Here is a 25,000-nt window from a genome sequence, read left to right on the forward strand (position 1 = left end):
ACTTTATTACGCTTTGATGCGATCCTGACGCTTTAAATCAGGCTCTGACACGATTATCAAGCTCTGTTGTGCAATGTTACAACAAAAATAAGAAACAAATTTGAAAAACTCAGTATACTGTTTTCCACACATTTTTTATATTCATTTATTTTTTCAATTTCTCTTTTTTTCCGTTATATTATGTTTTATATCTTAATTTCTTTTATTTTTGTCATCTTAATAAATATCTATCTTTCATTTCTTATGCTAGTTGAAAATAATAAAAGGCAATTATCCACACATTTTTTATATTAATTTATTTTTTCAATTTCTCTTTTTTTTCCGTTATATTATATTTTATATCTTCATTTCTTTATTTTTGTCATCTTAATAAATATCTATCTTTCATTTCTTATGCCAGTTGAAAATAATAAAAGGCAATTATCCACACATTTTTTATATTAATTTATTTTTTCAATTTCTCTTTTTTTTCCGTTATATTATGTTTTATATCTTCATTTCTTTTATTTTTGTCATCTTAATAAATATCTATCTTTCATTTCTTATGCTAGTTGAAAATAATAAAAGGCAATTTTCCACACATTTTTTATATTCATCTATTTTTTCAATTTCTCTTTTTTTTCCGTTATATTATGTTTTATATCTTCATTTCTTTTATTTTGTCATCTTAATAAATATCTATCTTTCATTTCTTATGCTAGTTGAAAATAATAAAAGGCAATTTTCCACACATTTTTTATATTCATCTATTTTTTCAATTTCTCTTTTTTTTTAACGTTATATTATGTTTTATATCTTCATTTCTTTTATTTTTGTCATCTTAATAAATATGTATCTTTCATTTCTTATGCTAGTTGAAAATAATAAAAGGCAATTATCCACACATTTTTTATATTCATTTATTTTTTCAATTTCTCTTTTGTTTCGTTATATTATGTTTTATATCTTCATTTCTTTTATTTTTGTCATCTTAATAAATATCTATCTTTCATTTCTTATGCTAGTTGAAAATAATAAAAGGCAATTATCCACACATTTTTTATATTCATTTATTTTTTCAATTTCTCTTTTTTTCCCGTTATATTATGTTTTATATCTTCATTTCTTTTATTTTTGTCATCTTAATAAATATCTATCTTTCATTTCTTATGCTAGATGAAAATAATAAAAGGCAATTATCCACACATTTTTTATATTCATTTATTTTTTCAATTTCTCTTTTTTTCCCCGTTATATTATGTTTTATATCTTCATTTCTTTTATTTTTGTCATCTTAATAAATATCTATCTTTAAGGCATTTCTTTTATAAAACGTAACATATTCTCTTTATTATTAACATTTTCATACAGAAAAATGATAGACAGTAATGTCAAACTGCAACATCCAACAGCAGAAGTACAGAAACAATGATCATCGTATAAAAAAGGCAATGATGCAAAAGAGAATGGATTTGTAATCCTGTGTTGGTTTTACATAAAAGTTTCAATGTCACTAGTCAATATCACAGTCACTTCCTATTTGTAGTTGTAGACTGGGGTTCGCGCTTTGAACCAAGATCTGTTAAGTATTCCTACACTTTTAGTCAAGTTTTGCTGAGCTTTGTCACGCTTTTTCACGCTTTCATACGCTCTCGGCGCTTTATTCCATTCTTGACAGAGCGCAGAATTTTTTAAAACTGTTTAAAAATTTTTGGCGAACTTGCCGCATGTCCCGCTTCACTACAAGCTTTCCCACGATCCATTAGGACCCTCACGCTTTAATCAGGCTTTGTTACGCTATAACGCCGCTTTGCATGCCGCTTTAAAGCGCCGTCAAAGCGCCGTTGGTGTGAACCTAGCATAACTGTCTGTCTAATTGCTGCAATGCTCTTTGCCACCACCAGAGGGGGCTATTTTCTGTGCACAACATACAGAGTGTGCATACACTTCAGACATTTGTTATCTTTAGAGGGGAACTGCACACTTTTGGAATTGAACCTCTCATTCACAATCCTTATTTGAAACAAGCATACATATGTTTTTCTTTTTTTAATGCATTCTAACTTGTAAATATACGCTGGCAAGAGTCAGCTAATGATGGAGCCAACAGGAGTCGCTTTATCCCGCCTATAAAGCATTTAAACACCTCCATTACGGTTTATATACACACTGTATAATATATGTAATGTAGTAACAGGCACATTCATAATAACATTTAATATTTGTGTATTTTGCTTATTTTAAACATCCATCCATCCATCCATCCTTATTCTACAGTTTAGGAAGTCTGGCGCCTATTCCAGTTGCACTTTGGTAAACGGCAGGGTACACCCTGGACAAGTCGTCATTTTAAACATACGACGGCGTATTAATTTCACATAGGCATCACAAGGTTCGGGTCTCCCTTCAACAACAACAACACTAGTTTGCATCATGCAGCAGTTTTGCTAAGAGCTAAACGAGATATAACAACTACAAACATAATAAAGCAATCACTTACGGTACAACGTCTGCTCTCGCTGCGATGCCGACTGATGGGATGTTCATGAGAATTAATCATACCGTATTTTTCGGACTATAAGTCGCAGTTTTTTTTCATAGTTTGGCCGATGGTGCGACTTATACTCAGGAGCGACTTATGTGTGAAATTATTAACACATTAGCATAAAATATCAAATAATGTTATTTATCTCTTTCACGTAAGAGACTAGACGTATAAGATTTCATGGGATTTAGCGATTAGGAGTGACAGATTGTTTGGTAAACGTATAGCATGTTCTATATGTTATAGTTATTTGAATGACTCTTACCATAATATGTTACGTTAACATACCAGGCACCTTCTCAGTTGGTTATTTATGCCTCATATAACGTACACTTATTCAGCCTGTTGTTCACTATTCTTTATTTATTTTAAATTGCCTTTCAAATGTCTATTCTTGGTGTTGGCTTTTATCAAATACATTTCCCCCCAAAAATGCGACTTATACTCCAGTGTAGGGCTGCAACAACTAATCGATTAAATCGATTAAAATCGATTATAAAAATAGTTGGCGATTAATTCAGTCATCGATTCGTTGGATCTATGCTATGCGCATGTGCAGAAGCTACTTTTGAATTTTTTTATTTTTATTTTTTTTTATTTTTTATTTTTTTTAAAAAACCTTTATTTATAAACGGCAACATTTACAAACAGCTGAGAAACAATAATCAAAATAAGTATGGTGCCAGTATACTGTTTTTTCCCAATAAAATACTGGAAAGGATAGAAATGTAGTTTGTCTCTTTTATCCGATCATTAATCGATTAATTGATGTAATAATCGACAGATTAATCGATTATCAAATGAGTTGTTAGTTGCAGCCCTACTCCAGTGCGACTTATATATGTTTTTTTCCTTCTTTATTATGCATTTTCGGCCGGTGCGATTTATACTCCGGAGCGATTTATACTCCGAAAAATAAGGTAATCCCCCCCACCTCTCGCCATCTCCGGGTCTAAATTGGATGTCAAAGTTGACCAACTTCTCTTTTTAAGGCTGCAACTTTCGACTATCCAGATGAGAGGCATGACTTATAATCTAGAATTAACTTTGCAGTAGCTCAGTATATCAATAGCTGCATAAGCTAGTTAGCTCTCTGTGATCACGGCGCCGCTAAAAAATTGTTTGTCTGCGTTAGCACTTACAATAACAATATTACTAATACCGTATTTTTCGGACTATAAGTTGCAGTTTTTTTATACTCAAGACGACTTATGTGTGAAATTATCAACACATTACCGTAAAATATCAAATAATATTATTTATCTCATTCACGTAAGAGACTAGACGTATAAGATTTCATGGGATTTAGCGATTATGAGTGACAGATTGTTTGGTAAACGTATAGCATGTTCTATATGTTATAGTTATTTGAATGACTCTTACCATAATATGTTACGTTAACATACCAGGCACGTTCTCAGTTGGTTATTTATGCCTCATATAACGTACACTTATTCAGCCTGTTGTTCACTATTCTTTATTTATTTTAAACCGCCTTTCAAATGTCTATTCTTGGTGTTGGCTTTTATCAAATAAACGTCCCCAAAAAATGCGACTTATACTCCAGTGCGACTTATATATGTTTTTTTCCTTCTTTATTATGCATTTTCGGACGGTGCGATTTATACTCCGGAGCGACTTATACTCCGAAAAATACGGTACGTAGTTTGATATTCAGGTTAGAGATGTAAATGGAGTATTGTTGGCTGTTTTATAATGATTTTTTTAGAGGGCTTTATTGGGGGGAATAGATACTCCCATTAGTTTCATACAGAAGTGTGCTGGTCTTACTCAAGGATTGTGAGCAGAAGGCAACATTCCAATAAAAGACATGAAAAACAATCTCCATTAGATTAGCTCTATAAATAATCATAACTTTAATGTACTGTACTTCAGTGTTATATACAACATGAAGTTCTTTTTACATGATATTTATATTTACACTTGAATGCATATTTTCATGTTAAACACCAAAGCAGTCAAGCTAGCTACCTACTTCTTCGTCAGTCCGGAAGAAATTGAAGAGGAGCACGCAAACAGTGCCTAAATAAAAGAAAGAATGCTCATAAAACAGTATATAAAGGAACATTTATATACTGTGTTTTCCGGACCATAGGGCGCACCGGATTATAAGGCGCACTGCCGATGAGCGGGTCTAGTAAGGCGCGTTAAAGGGGTCATAGTATGATTTTTTCTAAATGTAAAACACTTCTTTGTGGTCTACATAACATGTGATGGTAGTTCTTTGGTCAAAATGTTGCATAGATGATGTTTTACAGATCATCTTCAAGCCGCTTTCTGACAGTCGCTTCAGGATGCGCCGTTTTGTGGGCGGTCTTATTTACGTGGCTCACCTTCGACAGCGTCTTCTCCCCGTCATCTTTGTTGTAGCGGTGTAGCGTGCAAGGACGGGAGTGGAAGAAGTGTCAAAAGATGGCGCTAACTGTTTTAATGACATTCAGACTTTACTTCAATCAATAACGGAGCGGCATCCCCTCATCCAGAAACAACAACAAGGCCAGAAATGTGACCCGTGAAAAATCGTCCGACCGGAACTCTCTAATAACTAAAGTTCCTTGGGTGAATAATGTAAACTCACTACACCGGTATGTTTTAGCACTTTCATGGCATGTTTACTGACCTATATAAGTAAGAACTTTTCACTACTTTATATTAGAAATGGCAACAGTGGAGGATGAATGTCCCATAACAAGAAGATAGAGAAAAATTAGAAGCTTTTCGACTACGGTGTCGGCACGGACTACAAAGGCGGACACGTGCAATTTTTCAGGATTTATGCAGATCCTAAATACAGATCAGCAGGTACCAGAAGGTAAGAAAAGTTGCTTTTGCATAATATTGCAACAAAACGCCAGACGATGTGTCTTACCTTATACACACACCATAATAATACTCGTATGTTTAATGCGCCGACAATCCATCAAGCGGTGCGGCTTCATCGATTACCAAAGTCGTACCAAAACATGTTGATAGATTTTTGAGTGCTGTGTGTAATGTTTTATATTTTCAATGGAACATATAAAATGTTGGTGTTGTTTACTTGAGTCATATTGCAGTCTACACGTATCTCTTATGTTTGACTGCCATCTACTGGTCACACTTATCAGTACACCATGTACCAAATAAAATTGCTTCGAGGTCGGTAAGCAAAACCAGAATTATTCCGTACATTAGGCGCACTGTCGGGTTTTGAGAAGAAAAAAAAGATTTTAAGTGCGCCTTATAGTCCGGAAAATACGGTACTTTAGGCTTGTCGGTTTTGGCGAGGAATTGTGACGTCATTTTCAGGTTTCAATGACGTATGGATTCGATGAACGCCACCCGATCTTTGAGACTGCAGTTGCCATGGACACATATCTGAGTCATATCCACATACAAAAGAGGCCTGGGTCTGATTTGAAAAAAAAAAAATCGAAATTGTACTTTTCCCATTGACATGAAAAATGAGATGCGGGCCACGTATGAGCAAAACAACTGACCTGCAGTGTGGACTTACCCTGGATCTGTCATACCTTCACCAGAATGACAGGCCTGCCTTATAAAAGGTAATCCTTAAATATCACTGCTGTGACCCTCGTGAATTTAAATGGACACTCACCCCCACCAACTTATCGTTCACCATCTCAGCTGTGAAGTGGTATTGCGGAAATTGTACGGAAATCCTCCCATCTTCCAGAAAGACGGGGGCCTGTAAGCACCAAAGAGCTGGGGTTGTTATCCACACTCCAAAAAAAGCAGATGTATTGCCAGATGTTTCATTCTTTGGACATGAGCTCACCTTGAATTTGGAGCCCTTCATTGTCACCAGCTCACATTCCTGGCCAACGGTGAACTTATTAGACCAGGTCCAGCCTGGGATGCTTTGAGTCCACGTGAAGTCATTCCCGTCCTGATGCACTTCTGTCTGCACTTTGAAGTCAGTCTTGGAATTGAGAATTCCTGTGGCACCAAACGTCAAAACACAAACAGACGTTTGACTAAGTCGGATTAGTGTATTGACAAAGGAATACTTCCATACCGATTATTTCAAGGAACGGCTCATAGTTCTCCTGACTCTCCAGCTCGTACTTCCCAGTGAACGACATGGCGGTGAAAGAGAAGAGCAGGGGGAAGGAACGATCAGTGACACACATCCAAACAGAGGAGTGGCCGTCCACATGTGTGCTCTTCTTTTCAAAACGCTGCCATTGGAATACGAAGTAATCTACCTGAGCACGTTTGAGCCTGCCAGAAGACACAGTAACATGTCCTGCAGGAAGGCTGCATTCTTTCCTTGTGCGTCACTAACAACTGTTGCGGGCAGAAATGATATCACTAAAGGCAAGTTGAGACAGAGAGAGAGAGAACACAGCTTTGTTGAAACGCCTGCTTTCCCCCCCCAAGACAAGATACAATTATTTGCATAATGAATTAACTAATTATTAAAGGCCTACTGAAAGCCACTACTACCGACCACGCAGTCTGATAGTTTATATATCAATGATGAAATCTTAACATTGCAACACATGCCAATACGGCCGGGTTAACTTATAAAGTGACATTTTAAACTTCCCGGGAAACTTCCGCTTGAAAACGTCGCGGTATGATGATGTATGCGCGTGACGTCACGAGGTCAAGGGAAGTGTTTGGACCCAATTCAAATAGCTCTGTTTTCTTCGACAAAATTCCACAGTATTCTGGACATCTGTGTTGGTGAATCTTTTGCAATTTGTTTAATGGACAATGGAGACTGCAAAGAAGAAAGTTGTAGGTGCGATCGGTGTATTAGCGGCTGGCTGTAGCAACACCAACACCAGGAGGTTGTGTTGTGTTTTGAGCAGGATAGCAGACGCACTACGGTGAGTGCAGCTTTGGCTTCCAAACATTTGATCGCTTGCCCGTACGTGCGTGTCGATATGTGCATGTCACGTACGTAACTTTGGGGAAATATATGTTTCTTGCCGACTCTGATGGCGGCCGGGGTGTCGTCAAAAGCGTACAACGCCGGCCGCCACCGCCGCCACCGCCGCCACCGCCGCCACCGCCGCCACCGCCGCCGCCGCCGCCACCGCCGCCGCCGCCGCCGCATCTAAGTTAGCTTCTATTTTTTTAGCTTCGCCAAGCTGAAAATTATTAACCATGTATTTACATGTTCATGGTTTAATAGTATTGTTGATCTTCTGTCTATCCTTCCAGTCAGGGTTTTTTAAAAATTTAGTTTCTATCTGCATTTGAGACTGATGCTATCACATTAGCTCCGTAGCTAAGTTAGCTTCTATTTTTTTAGCTTCGCCAAGCTGAAAATTATTAACCGTGTATTTACATATTCATGGTTTAATAGTATTGTTGATCTTCTGTCTATCCTTCCAGTCAGGGTTTTTTTAAATTTAGTTTCTATCTGCATTTGAGACTGATGCTATCACGTTAGCTCCGTAGCTAAGTTAGCTTCTATTTTTTTTTAGTTCGCCAAGCTGAAAATTATTAATCGTGTATTTACATGTTCATGGTTTAATAGTATTGTTGATCTTCTGTCTATCCTTCCAGTCAGGGTTTTTTTTTAATTTAGTTTCTATCTGCATTTGAGACTGATGCTATCACGTTAGCTCCGTAGCTAAGTTAGCTTCTATTTTTTTTAGCTTCGCCAAGCTGAAAATGATTAATCGTGTATTTACATGTTCATGGTTTAATAGTATTGTTGATCTTCTGTCTATCCTTCCAGTCAGGGTTTTTTAACATTTTGTTTCTATCTGCATTTGAGCCTGCTATCACGTTAGCTCTGTCGCTAACTTAGCTTCTATTTTTTTAGCTTCGCCAAGCTGAAAATTATTAACCGTGTATTTACATGTTCATGGTTTAATAGTATTGTTGATCTTCTGTCTATCCTTCCAGTCAGGTTTTTTTTTAATTTAGTTTCTATCTGCATTTGAGACTGATGCTATCACGTTAGCTCCGTAGCTAACTTAGCTTCTATTTTTTTTTAGCTTCGCCAAGCTGAAAATTATTAACCGTGTATTTACATGTTCATGGTTTAATAGTATTGTTGATCTTCTGTCTATCCTTCCAGTCAGGGTTTTTTAAAATTTTGTTTCCATCTGCATTTGAGCCTGCTATCACGTTAGCTCCGTAGCTAACTTAGCTTCTATTTTTTTAGCTTCGCAAAGCTGAAAACGGGAAGTTTAGCGGGAAATTTAAAATGTCACTTTATAAGTTAACCCGGCCGTATTGGCATGTGTTGCAATGTTAAGATTTCATCATTGATATATAAACTATCAGACTGCGTGGTCGGTAGTAGTGGCTTTCAGTAGGCCTTTAAGTGCGCTGATTAAACACACCATTTTCTGTTTATTGATTAGTGTCCCCACCTGCTGCCGCCACTAATAACACCCCTTTTTATACCCGTCTCGCCGTTCACTCGGCGCAGTTTGATTGTTTGCTCTACATGACAGCTTACCTTCATTTGGCTCTCGCTACTGTTTATGTTTTAGCCTTAAGCTAAGTGTTGCCTTGCGGTTTCTTTGTGCCTCCGAGCGGCACATCCCTTTTTCGTGTTTTCTGCCTTGTATATGGAATTTAAAAAAACTCTTACTTGCGCGCTGCTTCTGCCGCTTCCCGTCTTTTGCATCCTGGGAACACGACCGTCACTATAATGTGATCGCAACAGCAAAACCAACTTTGCTTACCTGTTGGTACCTGTTTTGGTGTATTTGGGATCTCCATAAGTTTGACATCAAACCATGAAGGCATGGCAGAGATATTTTTACAACAATCTAACCTTCTTTGAAACATGCCCCCCAAAAAATTGAAATTTGAGACTTTAGTGACGCATTTTGCCTCACTTACGTCGGCGGATATCTCCATATATGGTAGGAGTCTACCCGAAGAGCTTTGCGCAAGTCTGCCATTTTTATTCAGTTTTAGTCCAAAGTTGTAGGCAAAAAGTTCCTTCTTTTTCTCTATCCTCTTGTTGAGTGGCAGATTGGCTCGTGCTTGCACATGCTTGCCAAAATCCTCCACTGTTGCCATTTCTAATACAAAGTAGCGTATAGTTCTATCTTATATCTACCACTAGACTCAACATGGAAGAGCTAAGAAATACAACATGGCTGACAAAGTGGTGACACAGTTTGGCCAGGACGAGGGCCTTGGCACCAGTGACGTGCGGTGAGGTTCATGGCTGGTGAGGCACTGACTTCATCACAGTCAGATTTACAAACATATGAACCCTAAAGAGTATCTTATTCACCATTTGATTGGCAGCAGTTAACGGGTTATGTTTAAAAGCTCAAACCAGCATTCTTCCCTGCTTGGCACTCAGCATCAAGGGTTGGAATTGGGGGTTAAATCACCAAAAATGATTCCGGGCGCGGCGCCGCTGCTGCCCACTGCTGCCCTCACCTCCCAGGGGGTGAGCAAGGGGATGAGTCAAATGCAGAGGACAAATTTCACCACACCTAGAATCATTGGTACTTTAACTTAACTTTAACTTTACACATACAAACTGTAGCACACAAAAAAGCACATTTAATAAAAAAAAACTTTATTATGGTCTTACCTTTACTTATACATGAAGTCCATGCGCCGCTCCTTCTGAACAAAAGCATCGATAACTTGTTTATAGAAGTCTTCCTTATCTTTCTTCAGTTTAAAAAGTCTCTGTCTCGATGGAGATCTTCTTTTAATAATTACCTCCTGCTTCGACTGAAAGTCCAGTTTAGAAAACTGTTTTATTTTAGATATGTAATCCTCCATGTTAATAGTCCAGGCAAGAGGAAAAAATAAATGATCGCTGCTAACTGTTGCTGCTTGTTGTCACTTCTACTGCAGCCGAGTAGTCGCAAGAATGATCTCTGGGATCACTACCGCCCTCTACCACCAGGAGGCGGGATTACTGCGAGCCTCACACAGTGCGTCTTTTACAGCCGTTTTATGATTGCTCAGCACAAGAAATACTGTACATTACACACATACAGTAGTTGATAAAATACACTGTACATTCTATACCTCAGCTAACTAAACTATGGAAATGTATAATATAATTCATATAGCAATACGGTCTCACTGCACAGCAGGCCAGCAGTTAGCCGAGTCATTGCGCAATCCATGGTGAGGCTCAACTGGCTGGTGACTCACCGCACCGTCTCTTCTCAGTATTTGAACGGCAAATGTGAAAATTCAGCGATTTTGAATAAAAATAATCTAAAACTGGTGAAGTTAAATGGAAAATAACTTTATAGTATAATCACTGGATACATATAACAATTTAATTATTTTTTTTCTTTTTACATTTTTTTTCTTTCCACGATGGCACGTGAGGCCCCGCCTCACCTGCCTCCCCTGACTGCACGTCACTGCATGGCACGTAAACAAGACCGCCCACAAACAGCGCATTCTGAAAAGAAAGCGGCTTGAAGATGGTCTGTAAAACAAAATCGATAAACCATTTTGACCTATGGACCACCATTACACCACCAGAAATCATAATATGACCCCTGTGATGGTGTAAGTATCCTAACTGTTGATCTGGGGCCGTACTTATCAAGCTTCTTAGAGTGCCATTTTACACTTAAGTCCTGAGAATTTGCGAAATTTAGTCCTACTCTCAAACTTAAGAATAAAAGCTTTTTATCAACATTCTTAAGTCTAAGAATCACTCCTACTCTCCACGATATTTAAGAGACCTTCAGAGGTGTCTTAAGTGGTTAGGAGTTGCCAGCAGGGGATGGCACTGAGGCGAGAGAGACGTGAGCAATGTTTTTTTTTTTTTTTTGATGACGAGCAGCTGATCAAACGGTATCGTTTAGACAGAGCGGATATTATTTTTGTCACAGATTTAATACTTTTCGATTCTTTGTTGATTTCTGCATGTGTCTGCAGTGGGCTAGTATATATAGAGCCACCCACACCAGTTTCAAATTAGTTGCCTAATTAATGAATTGGAAAGAAAATGTTATGACAGTAGCGTATGTGTGTGGCCGTGAGGTGAGTGACGTCAGTGAGTGTGTGGGCGATAGAAGAGAGGGAGCGGTAGCGTGAGTGCCGGCGGGGACTAGTTTGTTTTGTATTATTTTGTAGTTTATTGTCAAAATATACACTCCCATTGTCCACTTAAATATTTCCAAGATATTTCTTTATTCTTAGACAACGGATTCCCTTCCGTGATTGGTCATTTCTATGGACACAGAAATGACGTCACCTAAAATTGCGTTTACGGCACATAGTAATGTCGTAATTCAGCTCTGAGTGTGACACTTAAGATTCAGTCCTACACTTCGCTGAAAGTGTGAGTAAGACGCTTGATAACTAACTTTTAAGTGCAGCTTTCAGCGAAGAATTTATTTACTCTTAAGTCAACTCTTAGCAGACTTCTTAGGAGTAATTCTAAGAAGCTTGATAAGTACGGCCCCTGATCTGAAACACATTGCATGATTTCCCACCCCAGAAAACGTCTGTGACTCATCATCGCTTATGTCTGGGTTTTTCTGCATGGCCACAATGGCGTAGTGGATGAAACACATGTGAATACATCTATAGTGGAGCTAGTGTAATTGAGAGTATTACAAGTACAATGTTATAACTGCTTGCACAGACTAATGAGATGGATAATACATAACTCTGTGCTCGTAGGTTGCGCTGCATGGACTCGTACTGAATATTGATACAGCTTTTGCATTGATCTCATTCACTATAACCATTCTGATGGTTATAGTGTTTAGTGCAGGGGTCACCAACGCGGTGCCTGCGGGCACCAGGTAGCCCGTAAGGACCAGATGAGTCGCCCGCCGGCCTGTTCTAAAAATAGCTCAAATAGCAGCACTTACCAGTGAGCTGCCTCTATTTTTTAAATGTTATTTATTTACTAGCAAGCTGGTCTCGCTTTGCCCGACATTTTTAATTCTAAGAGAGACAAAACTCAAATAGAATTTGAAAATCCAAGAAAATATTTTAAAGACTTGGTCTTCACTTGTTTAAATAAATTCATTAATTTTTTTACTTTGCTTCTTATAACTTTCAGAAAGACAATTTTAGAGAAAAAATACAACCTTAAAAATGATTTTAGGATTTTTAAACACATATACCTTTTTACCTTTTAAATTCCTTCCTCTTCTTTCCTGACAATTTAAATCAATGTTCAAGTAATTTTTTTTTTTTATTGTAAAGAATAATAAATAAATTTTAAGTTAATTCTTCATTTTAGCTTCTGTTTTTTCGACGAAGAATATTTGTGAAATATTTCTTCAAACTTATTATGATTAAAATTCAAAAAGATTATTCTGGCAAATCTAGAAAATCTGTAGAATCAAATTTAAATCTTATATCAAAGCCTTTTGAATTTCTTTTAAAATTTTTGTTCTGGAAAATCTAGAAGAAATAATGATTTGTCTTTGTTAGAAATATAGCTTGGTCCAATTTGTTATCATTTATTTATCATTATCATATATTCTAACAAAGTGCAGATTGGATTTTAACCTATTTAAAACATGTAATCAAAATTCTAAAATTAATCTTAATCAGGAAAAATTACTAATGATGTTCCATACATTATTTTTTTAATTTTTTCAAAAAGATTCAAATTAGCTAGTTTTTCTCTTCTTTTTTTCGGTTGAATTTTGAATTTTAAAGAGTCGAAATTGAAGATAAACTATGTTTCAAAATTTTATTGTCATTTTTTTCGTGTTTTCTCCTCTTTTAAACCGTTCAATTAAGTGTAAACATCATTAATTATTAATAATAACATAGAGTTAAAGGTAAATTGAGCAAATTGGCTATTTCTGGCAATTTATTTAAGTGCGTATCAAACTGGTAGCCCTTCGCATTAATCAGTACCCAAGAAGTAGCTCTTGGTTTCAAAAAGGTTGGTGACCCCTAGTTTAGTGCATACCGTGACTGAGTATCATCATACCATATGTGTACACAGTTCAACACACCATGTTGGATTTTATTTTCACAATAAACAGATAGAGAAACTGAAATGAATACATATCAGGTCACAGATAAGATGTGGATCTTTAAATGTAAGTATTTATTAACTTTACCAAACCTCCTTACTCAGTGACCATCTGCCCCTAATGTTGTCAACATATAAAGAAACCACAGAAACTTTGTTTCATAAATACTTGTAATCTACAGTGGATGCACTCAGACATTGTAAGGTGGTTCTGTGCACGTTTGTTCAACCTCTGCCTTGACCTTTTCCTTCCTGAACTTCCCAAAAGAGAAAGAAAAAACGCCATCAGTCAGCTCCCCTTCCTTAGAATCGGCGATCAGGCATTCCCAGTTGTAGTCCGTGGGGCTGCCGGGCAACATGTTGGGTGTAGAGGCCGTTGCAGTCCACGTGGACAACGCCTCGCCCTCAGAACAAGGTGGCAGGCCATAGCTCAAGTAGCTAGGGCTCGGACTGGTTGACGAGGGCAGAGTCCGCTGACTGCCGTTCAAACACCCCCCGGGGGTGTGGTCGTTAGAACCTTTGCGTGAATGTCCAGAGGATCTGAATGTGGAGGAACGGTAATTATACGCCTTCCACCCGGGGCGTTTACGCTGGTGACACTGACACCGCAGGATGCGGATGAAGGCGTGCTTAAACTCGCGGTTGTAGCAAGGGTAGATGATGGGATTGAGGCAGCTGTTGAAGTAGCCCAGCCAGAAGATCACTTTGAAGAGAGTATCAGGTGGTCGCAGGTTCACATTGAAAGAACCTAACAGGAGTACAAAATCAAAATAGAAACATTTAATATATACATTTATTATAGTGCTCAAACAGAAGTGACCAGTCCGAGCTAAACTGGCAACATTGCCACAAAGTTCAGTAGTCAACTAAGTAGAACATTCTGGGAAATTCTAAGTCTTGACAAACACACTGCTAGAGAGATTGTCATTGCGTTGTTTTACATTAAATTATATGATTTTGACCACTACAGCCATGTAAATAGTTTTGATACGGGTCTTTTAAGCCAACCACCACACAAAGTCTAATTTGTTGTCCTTCATGTGCAGAAATGTGCTATATTAACTTCAATTGGTTGTTTCTCAAATTATTTAGTTAGGTTTAGATCAGTGGTTCTTAACCTAGGTTCGATCGAACCCAAGGGGTTCGGTGAGTCAGCCTCAGGGGTTCGGCGGAGGTCAAGACACACCCGACTCATCGTGTAAATAAAACTTCTCCCTATCGGCGTATTATGAATACCCCCAAACAATGTTCCCTCTAATTTTCCATATGCGTGAGCAAACGCAAAAACTCCTTGAGCATTCAGTGGAGCACATGTGAGCGACGAGATGTGTCTGGAATCCGAGACATTTCTGTACCCATGGAACTGAAGCAAACAATTGCCACGCACTTAGATGAGCTTGCAAAGTCTCTCGACGGATATTTCCCTACAAGAGAGTCATCTCCAGCATGGGTGAGGCAGCCGTTCACGTTTGCTCTTGAGACTATGTCTAGCATTAAAAGATTACAGTTGGTACAAAATGCGGCTGCTAGACTTTTGACAAAAACAAGAAAGTTTGATCATATTACGCCTATACTGGCTCACTTGCACTGGCTTCCTGTGCACCTAAGATGCGACTTTAAGGTTTTACTACTTACGTATAAAATACTACACCGTCAAGCTCCTGCCTATCTTGCCGATTGTATTGTACCATATGTCCCGGCAAGAAATCTGCGTTCAAAGAACTCCGGCTTATTAGTGATTCCCAGAGCCCAAAAAAAGTCTGCGGGCTATAGAGCGTTTTCTATTCGGGCTCCAATGCTATGGAATGCCCTCCCGGTAAAAGTTAGAGATGCTACCTCAGTAGAAACATTTAAGTCTCATCTTAAAACTCATTTGTATACTCTAGCCTTTAAATAGACTCCCTTTTTAGACCAGTTGATCTGCCGTTTCTTTTCTTTTCTTTTCTACTCTGCTCCCAACCCGGGGTGGACCGCTAGCCTGTTCATCGGATGGGGACATCTCTACGCTGCTGACCCATCTCCGCTCGGGATGGTTCCTGCTGGCCCCACTATGGACTGGACTTTCGCTGATGTGTTGGACTTTCACAATATTATGTCAGACCCACTCGACATCCATTGCTTTCGGTCTCCCCTAGAGGGGGCGGGGGGTTACCCACATATGCGGTCCTCTCCAAGGTTTCTCATAGTCATTCACATTGACGTCCCACTGGGGTGAGTTTTCCTTGCCCGTATATGGGCTCTGTACCGAGGATGTCGTTGTGGCTTGTACAGCCCTTTGAGACACTTGTGATATAGGGCTATATAAATAAGCATTGATTGATTGATTGATTGATTGAGACAGCGAATGTCAATGATGAATACCTCGACGAAATCATTGAAATTCAGCAGAGCCAGGTTCAACAGCAACTCTTCAGAACAACAACGCTCTCAACATTTTGGTGTCGACAAATGGAAAAGTATCCAGTTATTAGTTAAGCCCTGGAATTTTTTATACCATTTGTTACAACATATCTTTGCGAGCAATCCTTTTCCAGGATGCTGGACATAAAAACGAAGAAAAAGAACAGACTTTGATGTGAAAATGACATGAGAGTGGCACTTGCCAATGTGAAGCCACGCATATCTGAACTGGTCTCTCAAAGGCAACAGCAGAAGTCAGACTGATTTGCAGGTGTGTAATTTGTTGTGAGTTCATGCACTGTGTTGGTTTTGTTGTTTGAACAAGGTGATGTTCATGCACGGTACATTTTGTGCACCAGTAAAAAAAACATATAACTTTGTCTTGAATTTGAAAAAAACATTTTTTTTTTATTTTTCACTAAAGAAGGGTTCGGTGAATGCGCATATGAAACTGGTGGGGTTCGGTACCTCCAACAAGGTTAAAGGCCTACTGAAATGAAAAGTTTTTATTCAAACGGGGATAGCAGATCCATTCTATGTGTCATACTTGATCATTTCACGATATTGCCATATTTTTGCTGAAAGCAAAATAGAAAAACAGAACAAAATAGAACAACGACGATAAAGTTCGCAACTTTTGGTCGCTGATAAAAAAAAGCCTTGCCTGTACCGGAAGTAGCGTGACGTCACAGGAGGTAGGATTCCTCACAATTCCCCGTTGTTTACAATGGAGCGAGAGAGATTCGGACCGGGAAAAAGCGACGATTACCCCATTAATTTGAGCAAGGATGAAATATTTGTGGATGAGGAACGTTAGAGTGAAGAACTAGAGAGGCAGTGCAGGGTGTATCTTTTTTCGCTCTGACTGTAACTTAGGTACAAGCTGGCTCATTGGATTCCACACTCTCCTTTTTCTATTGTGGATCACGGATTTGTATTTTAAACCACCTCGGATACTATATCCTCTTGAAAATGAGAGTCGAGAACGCGAAATGGACATTCACAGTGACTTTTATCTCCACGACAATACATCAGCGAAGCTCTTTAGCTACTGAGCTAACGTGATAGCATCTGGCTCCAATGCAGATAGAAACAAAATAAATAAATCCCTGACTGGAAGGATAGACAGAAGATCAACAATACTATTAAACCATGGACATGTAACTACACGGTTAATAATTCTCAGCCTGGCAAAGCTTAACAATGATGTTGCTAACGACGCTGAAGCTAACTTAGCAACTTAGCAACCGGACCTCACAGAGCTATGATAAAAACATTAGCGCTCCACCTACGCCAGCCAGCCCTCATCGGCTCATCAACACCCGTGCTCACCTGCGTTCCAGCGATCGACGGCGCGACGAAGGACTTCACCCGATCACAGATGCGGTGGCGGCTAGCATCGGCTAGCGCGTCTGCTATCCAAGTAAGTACTCCTTGATGTGTTGCTACAGCCAGCCGCTAATACACCAATCCCACCTACAACTTTCTTCTTTGCAATCTCCATTGTTCATTAAACAAATTGCAAAAGATTCACCAACACAGATGTCCAGAATAATGTGGAATTGTTCGATGAAAACAGAGCTTTTTGTATGGTGACACATTGGGTATGAATACTTCCGTTGCCGTCGTGACGTCACTCGTGTACGTCACTCGCGTACGTCATATCCAAAGGAGTTTTTCAACCGGAAGTTTTGCGGGAAATTTAAAATGTCACTTTATAAGTTAACCCGGCCGTATTGGCATGTGTTGCAATGTTAAGATTTCATCATTGATGTATAAACTATCAGACTGCGTGGTCGGTATTAGTGGGTTTCAGTAGGCCTTTAAGAACCACTGGTCTAGATAATATGTATTGGATATGGTGCAAGTTTTGCTCCACGGTTACATTAAAACACCCTTTCAGAGTATGTCTGCTTACGGTTCGTTTGGATGTAATGAAACCCAATACGCCCGCCCCTCGTTTACCTACATCACGAACATCACTGCTTTCTCTCACCGACATTTACACTGGCCATCTGACAAAGACGCACTGGATCAAAATCACCCTGATCCCTGCAAGTTAGCCCCTCTACCTTCAGGAAAAAAGGTTCATGTTCCTTAAAAACCAAACAAACTGACTAAAAACTGTTTTTATCCACAGGCTGTAACCACCATCTTTCAACTGTCAGGCCAAACTAGGACTGTGCGATGGATATGTAACTTTTTACAGTATGTATCCCACTTAGTGATTTTTTTATATTGCATACTTTTTTAATCTTGTATTATTGTCTGTAGTTTTTTATTTATTATTATTTTTAAATGATGACGCTCCGGTGCTGCTCCGGTCTCTCTGAAAGCAATGAGAATAAAGAACTTCATTCATCCATTCTAGGGCTGCAACTAACGATTAATTTGATAATCGATTAATCTGTCGATTATTACTTCGATTAATCGATTAATAATCGGATAAAAGAGACAAACTACATTTCTATCCTTTCCAGTATTTTATCGGAAAAAAAACAGCATACTGGCACCATACTTATTTTGATTATTGTTTCTTAGCTGTTTGTACATGTTGCAGTTTATAGATAAAGGTTTATTAAAAAAATAATAAAATTAAAAAAAAAAAAAAAAAATTGCCTCTGCGCATGCGCATAGCATAGCTCCAACGAAACGATGACTAAATTAATCGCCAACTATTTTTATAATCGATTTCAATCGATTTAATCGATTAGTTGTTGCAGCCCTAATCCATTCCTTTTCAACATCACTGTCACTATGCGTATGCCACGGTTAGATGACAAAAATACTTTACCCACGTCTATTTACGTACTAAGCAAAACACAACTTGATTAAAAACTTCACATTAGCTTTCTGTACGCACACCAGTTCTTCTCAGATAGTAACCCATGAACATGCTTTATCAGTATCATGCAGTATCATACGTCAAACCCCTCTTCAAAAAGTTGTGTACTACAGAACCTACTCAATGTAGCCATTAATCCTGACTCTCATTTTGATTAAAAAATAATCTGCACAAATTGTTTTATCCATTTTTGTGTTGTCGGTTAAAGTGTTTTATATACTGTGCTCCTGAGTTAATGTTGTTTACCAATTTGAAAGTCTTATTATTCATTGAGATTATTTCATTTCTTATTTCAGTATCAAATGGTTTTGACCAAGTCGGGCAATTTAAAAAAAAAATTGGATAAGGATTGCATTTTTTTATGCAAATTATTTTCTGTCACCAAGTAAACAATGTTAATAAAGTTATTGTTTGTTGTGAGTTGGTCTATATTTGTTTTTTGTTTTCTTTTCTTTAATTTAAACAAGGATACAATACTATGCAGAAGTGTGCAATTTTATAGACAAACGATACTATTTATAGTCGCAGCAGAGAGTGGAGGGGTGTGTTAAATGTTTTCTTCTTCTTAGGGTGGGGGGCGTAACAGAAAATACCGTATTTTTCGGACTATAAGGCGCACTTAAAATCCTTTAATTTTCTCAAAGCTCGACAGTGCGCCTTATAACCCGGTGCGCCTAATGTACGGAATAATTTTGGTTGTGCTTACCGACCTCGAAGCTATTTTATTTGGTTCATGGTGAAATGATAAGTGTGACCAGTAAATGGCAGTCACACATAAGAGACACCAACATTTTATATGTTTCATTGGCAATATAGAACATTACACACGGCGCTCAAAAATCCATCAAAATGTTTTAGTACGACTTTGGTAAGCTATGAAGCCGCACCGCTAGATGGATTGTACTGTGCTTCAACATACCAGTATTATTATGGTGTGTGTATAAGGTAAGACATATTATCTGGCATTTTGTTTCGCAATATTATGCAACATACATTTTTCTTACCTTCTGGTACCTGCTGATCTGTATTTGGGATCTGCATAAGTCCTGAAAATGTGCGTTTGCCTGTGTAGTCGGTGTGGACACTGTAGTCGATAAGCTTCTTCTTCTTCTCTATCTTCTTGTTATGGGACATTCATCCTCCGCTGTTGCCATTTCTAATATAAAGTAGTGTAAAGTTCTTACTTATAGCTGTCAGTAAACTCGCCATGAAAGCGCTAAAACATACCGGTGTAGTGAGTTTACATTATTCACCCAAGGAACTTTAGTTATTAGAGAGTTCCGGTCAGACGTTTTTTCACGGGACACATTTCCGGCCTTGTTGTTGTTGCACTAGTGAGCCACGGATGAGGAGATGCTGCTCCGTTGTTGATTGAAGTAAAGTCTGAATGTCATTAAAACAGTTAGCTCCATCTTTTGACACTTCTTCCACTCCCGTCCTTGCACGCTACACCGCTACAACAAAGATGACGGGGAGAAGACGCTGTCGAAGGCGAGCCACGTAAATAAGACCGCCCACAAAACGGCGCATCCTGAAGCGACTGTCAGAAAGCGACTTGAAGATGATCTGTAAAACATAATCTAGGCAACATTTTGACCAAAGAACCAGCATTACATGTTATGTAGACCACAAGGAAGTCTTTTACATTTAGAAGAAAAAAAAATCATAATATGACCCCTTTAAAGGCCTACTGAAACCCACTACTACCGACCACAAAGTTTATATATCAATGATGAAATCTTAACATTGCAACACATGCCAATACGGCCGGGTTAACTTATAAAGTGCAATTTTAAATTTCCCGCTAAACTTCCGGTTGAAAACGCCTTTGCAGGATGACGTATGCGCGTGACGTAGCCAGTGAAACAGAGGTATGGCTCCCCATTGAAGCCAATACGAAATAGCTCTGTTTTCATCTCATTATTCCACAGTATTCTGGACATCTGTGTTGGTGAATCTGTTGCAATTTGTTCATTGCATTATGGAGAAAGAAGCTGAGCAAGCAAAGAAGAAAGTTGTCGGTGCGAAGCGGAGTATTTTGCGAGGGAAGTCAGCAACACAACACAGCCAGTGTTTCATTGTTTACATTCCCGAAAGATGCAGTCAAGATCGAAGAACTGGGACAACAGAGACTCTTACCAGGAGGACTTTGATTTGGATACACAGACGCAGTCGCGGTACCGTGAGTACGCGGCTGCGCTTCCAAACATTTGATCCCTTGCCCGTACGTGCGTGTCACGTACGTAACTTTGCTTATATATATAAGCTTTATGAACCTTGGGTTAGGTGAATGGTCCTGGTGTTTGAATTGTATTGGCGGGTTATATGGACGGGAGCTAGTAGCTAGGAGCTAGGAGCTAGCATAAAATTAATTTGATTAATTTGTGGGATTAATTTGTGGCATATTAAATATAAGCCTGGTTGTGTTGTGGCTAATAGAGTATATATATGTCTTGTGTTTATTTACTGTTGTAGTCATTCCCAGCTGAATATCAGGTCCCACCCGCCTCTCACAGCATCTTCCCTATCTGAATAGCTTCCACTCCCCACTAGTCCTTCACTTGCACTTTCCTCATCCACAAATCTTTCATCCTCGCTCAAATTAATGGGGAAATCGTCGCTTTCTCGGTCCGAATCTCTCTCACTTCATGCGGCCATCATTGTAAACAATAGGGAACTTTGCGTATATGTTCAACTGACTACGTCACGCTACTTCCGGTAGGGGCAAGCCTTTTTTTTATCAGATACCAAAAGTTGCGATCTTTATCGTCGTTGTTCTCTACTAAATCCTTTCAGCAAAAATATGGCAATATCGCGAAATGATCAAGTATGACACATAGAATAGATCTGCTATCCCCGTTTAAATAAAAAAAATTCATTTCAGTAGGCCTTTAATGCGCCTTATAATCCGATGCACTTTTTGTATGAAAATAGACCTGACTAGACCCGCTCATCGGCAGTGCGCCTTATAATCCGGTGCGCCCTATGGTCCGTAAAATACGGTATTTGAGATGCACTGACGTACACTAATTTTGCTGAAGAATATATTGGCCCACAAATTGTTGCCGATAAATATTATTATTGTCAGCATCATTTCAAGACCAGTTGAAGCTGGAGTGTAAATCATAATACAATTAGTTCTGTTAAATGATGACATTTTTAAGTGAAGTGAATTATATTTATATAGCGCTTTTCTCTAGTGACTCAAAGCGCTTTACATAGTGAAACCCAATATCTAAGTTACATTTAAACCAGTTTGGGTGGCACTGGGAGCAGGTGGGTAAAGTGTCTTGCCCAAGGACACAACAGCAGTGACTAGGATGGCAGAAGCGGGGATCAAACCTGCAACCCTCAAGTTGCTGGCACGGCCACTCTACCAACCGAGCTATACCGCCCCATACTTAATCAGGTTATTACTTGCATGCATCATTTAAAATAACTTAAAAAAAGAGCTCAATATTTAGTCACAAATCAGAATGTCGTGTAGGGACATGTTTTACCTGTTTTACTTGAATGCACCACAAAAGTCCAGTCAGGGTTGATTTGAAAGTGAAATTTGCATGCGTCGACCTAATCACTGACCGTATAACAACCCTCAGCTTTTTCCGATAACCATCCGCGGTTGTAGTAAATAAGCATGTATGGTCAAAATGAATAGTAATACTATATTTTTTTGAATGACAATTCTGTCAAAATAAAATGTTTGAAAAAATAAATAAAATATGGTCTGTAATGTCGTTATGATATACAACATGATGTTGTGTTGTTAAAGTGATATCCTTTGGGACGGAGGACCCTATTGAATTTCTAGCGTTTTTTATTATTAGGGTCCGCACAGGACCATTGTCAAAGGAATCCTAAAGGGAGTCCTTTGACAATGGGACGAAAGGACCCTATTGAATTTGTAAGGTTTTATTATTATTCCTTATTCTTCCGCCGCCACAAAAAACGCTAATTTGACCCACTTAACATGCTTCAAAACTCACCAAATTTGACACACACATCAGGACCTGCGAAAATTTCCATAAAATAAAAAAACCAAACCCCAAAAATCAAAATTGCGCTCTAGCGCCCCCTAGGAAAAAACAAAAACAAACTGCCTGTAACTCCCACTAGGAAGGTCGTAGAGACATGAAACAAAAACCTCTATGTAGGTCTGACTTAGACCTTCATTTCATAATTTGAAATTTGTGGGTAACCCCCCCCCCCCCTAGAGGGGGGGGGGGGGGTTACCCACATATGCGGTCCTCTCCAAGGTTTCTCATAGTCATTCACCGACGTCCCACTGGGGTGAGTTTTTCCTTGCCCGTATGTGGGCTCTGTACCGAGGATGTCGTTGTGGCTTGTACAGCCCTTTGAGACACTTGTGATTTAGGGCTATATAAATAAACATTGATTGATTGATTGATAATTTAACATCCTCGGGCAAAAACCAACAGGAAGTTGGCAATTTCCCATTTAAGACAAAAAAGTACTAAAAACACTAATTTTGGCCTCTTTGAGCTGTAATTTGACCCCCTTAAAATACCTCAAAACTCACCAAACTTTTCACACACATCGGGACTGGTAGAAATTGCGATCTAAAAAAAAAACCGAACCCCAAAACTCAAAATTGTGCTCTAGCGCAATTTTTGAATAAAACAGAGAAAAAAACTGCTCCTCAGCGGAAAACTCAGACAAAACTGCTTGTAACTTCCGGTAGGAACGTCTTAGAGACATGAAACAAATACCTCTATGTAGGTCTCACCTAGACCTACATTTCATAGATTGACATCCTTCAGCAAAAATCAACAGGAAGTTTGCAATACCTCCTTCAAAACAAATTTTTTTGTTAAAACCGGTAACCAAACATCAAACATTATCTCCTCCGAGCGCGTTTGTCGTTTCGGCTTCAAACTGCTACAGGAGAGAGATTGAACCCTTATGATTAAAAGTTGACGACGGCGTTATGTTTAGTGCTACCGTTTTGATTTTACGAGCCTTCAAAGACCCGCAGCACTAAAGTTGCTCCGCTGCTGTGATTTTATGCACCTTCAAAGAAAACAACCACTGTGCCGCAGCACCTAGGAAAAAGACACAGACACAACTTCCTCTAACTCCCAGTACGAATATCGTAGAGACACGAAACAAAAACCTCTATGTAGGTCTCACTCAGGACTACCACTGGACAAAAGTATTGGGACACCTAGGACTAGCACCTGCCAAAATGCGGACCCGACCAACGTTGCTTGCAGCTTTAATTATTATTATTCTTTATTATTATACTGCCGCCTCTTTGAGCTGTAATTTGACCCCCTTAACATGATTCACAACTCACCAAATTGGACACACACATCAGGACTGGCGAAAATTGCCATCCAATCAAAAAACCAAACCCCAAAACTCAAAATTGCGCTCTAGCGCCCCCTAGGAAGAAAACAGCCAAAACTGCCTGTAACTCCCAGTAGGAATGTCGTAGAGACATGAAACAAAAACCTCTATGTAGGTCTCACTCAGACCTATATTTCATACACTGACAACCCCCAGCAAAAATCAACAGGAAGTTTGCAATTCCCCCTTCAAAACAAAAGTTGTGTAAAACCAGTCACCTTTATTTCAAACATTATCTCTTCTGAGCGCGTTTGTCGTGTCGGCTTCAAATTAGCACAGGAGAGAGATTGAACCCTTCTGATTAAAAGTTAATGAAAGAGTTTTAATTACTGCTCCGGTTTGGATTTTATGGGCCCTCAAAGTCGGTCCCGTCCATCGCTGCTTGCAGCTTTAATTTGTTGTTATTATATTTGCTCATGTTGTGTGTCTCAGCCTGTAACCCCTGTTCCGCCCACTAGAGGGCGGCTTAAGTTCATTTGCTGTATTGGAGATGGCAGAAAAGGTTAAAGAGACATATGAACAGTTGTACTGGAGATTTACAAGTTCACTAAATAGACTGTGTCAAAGTTTCATTCCAAGAACTTTACATAGTATTTGTCCTATTTTGCACAAAATGTGTTTAATCGTGACGTGCATCTTCACAGCACATGAAGCATAGTGTGTTCATTCATGACAGATGGAGGGAGGAGATGCTACATAATGAATATCAGTTAAAATACGTATCAGAAGTGAAGAATAGGACAGTATTGGCATATATTGGACATGGGTAAGCGAGGCAATATTGAGCATCCCTAATATGTGATCATTTAATTACAGTGAGCTATGAACACTCCTTCCTTCATGCAGACACATGAATCATTATGTTAGACCAGCGAGGCTATAATTACAATCATTTCATTTTAAATGCTCTTGTAGA

At 38.8% G+C, this 25,000-nt stretch overlaps 2 protein-coding genes across 2 annotated transcripts in view; both read right to left on the reverse strand.

Moving 5' to 3' along the window:
* The window catches only part of LOC133648029 (gastrotropin-like), an 8,041-nt gene extending 1,142 nt beyond the window's left edge, over positions 1 to 6,899 (reverse strand). Inside the window, exons 1-4 of the mRNA XM_062043798.1 lie at positions 6,564 to 6,899; positions 6,324 to 6,484; positions 6,150 to 6,233; positions 1,507 to 1,515 (exon numbers count right to left, since the gene is read on the reverse strand). Of these exons, the coding sequence (XP_061899782.1) occupies positions 1,507 to 1,515; positions 6,150 to 6,233; positions 6,324 to 6,484; positions 6,564 to 6,678 (369 nt within the window). The 5' untranslated portion in view covers positions 6,679 to 6,899. The remainder of the gene's footprint in view (positions 1 to 1,506; positions 1,516 to 6,149; positions 6,234 to 6,323; positions 6,485 to 6,563) is intronic.
* A 6,551-nt stretch (positions 6,900 to 13,450) lies between these two features.
* The window catches only part of LOC133648031 (alpha-1A adrenergic receptor-like), a 34,294-nt gene continuing 22,744 nt past the window's right edge, over positions 13,451 to 25,000 (reverse strand). Inside the window, exon 2 of the mRNA XM_062043799.1 lies at positions 13,451 to 14,217. Within this exon, the coding sequence (XP_061899783.1) occupies positions 13,661 to 14,217 (557 nt within the window). The 3' untranslated portion in view covers positions 13,451 to 13,660. The remainder of the gene's footprint in view (positions 14,218 to 25,000) is intronic.

This window comes from Entelurus aequoreus, linkage group LG04 (assembly GCF_033978785.1).
Source record: "Entelurus aequoreus isolate RoL-2023_Sb linkage group LG04, RoL_Eaeq_v1.1, whole genome shotgun sequence".
Taxonomy (NCBI): domain Eukaryota; kingdom Metazoa; phylum Chordata; class Actinopteri; order Syngnathiformes; family Syngnathidae; genus Entelurus; species Entelurus aequoreus.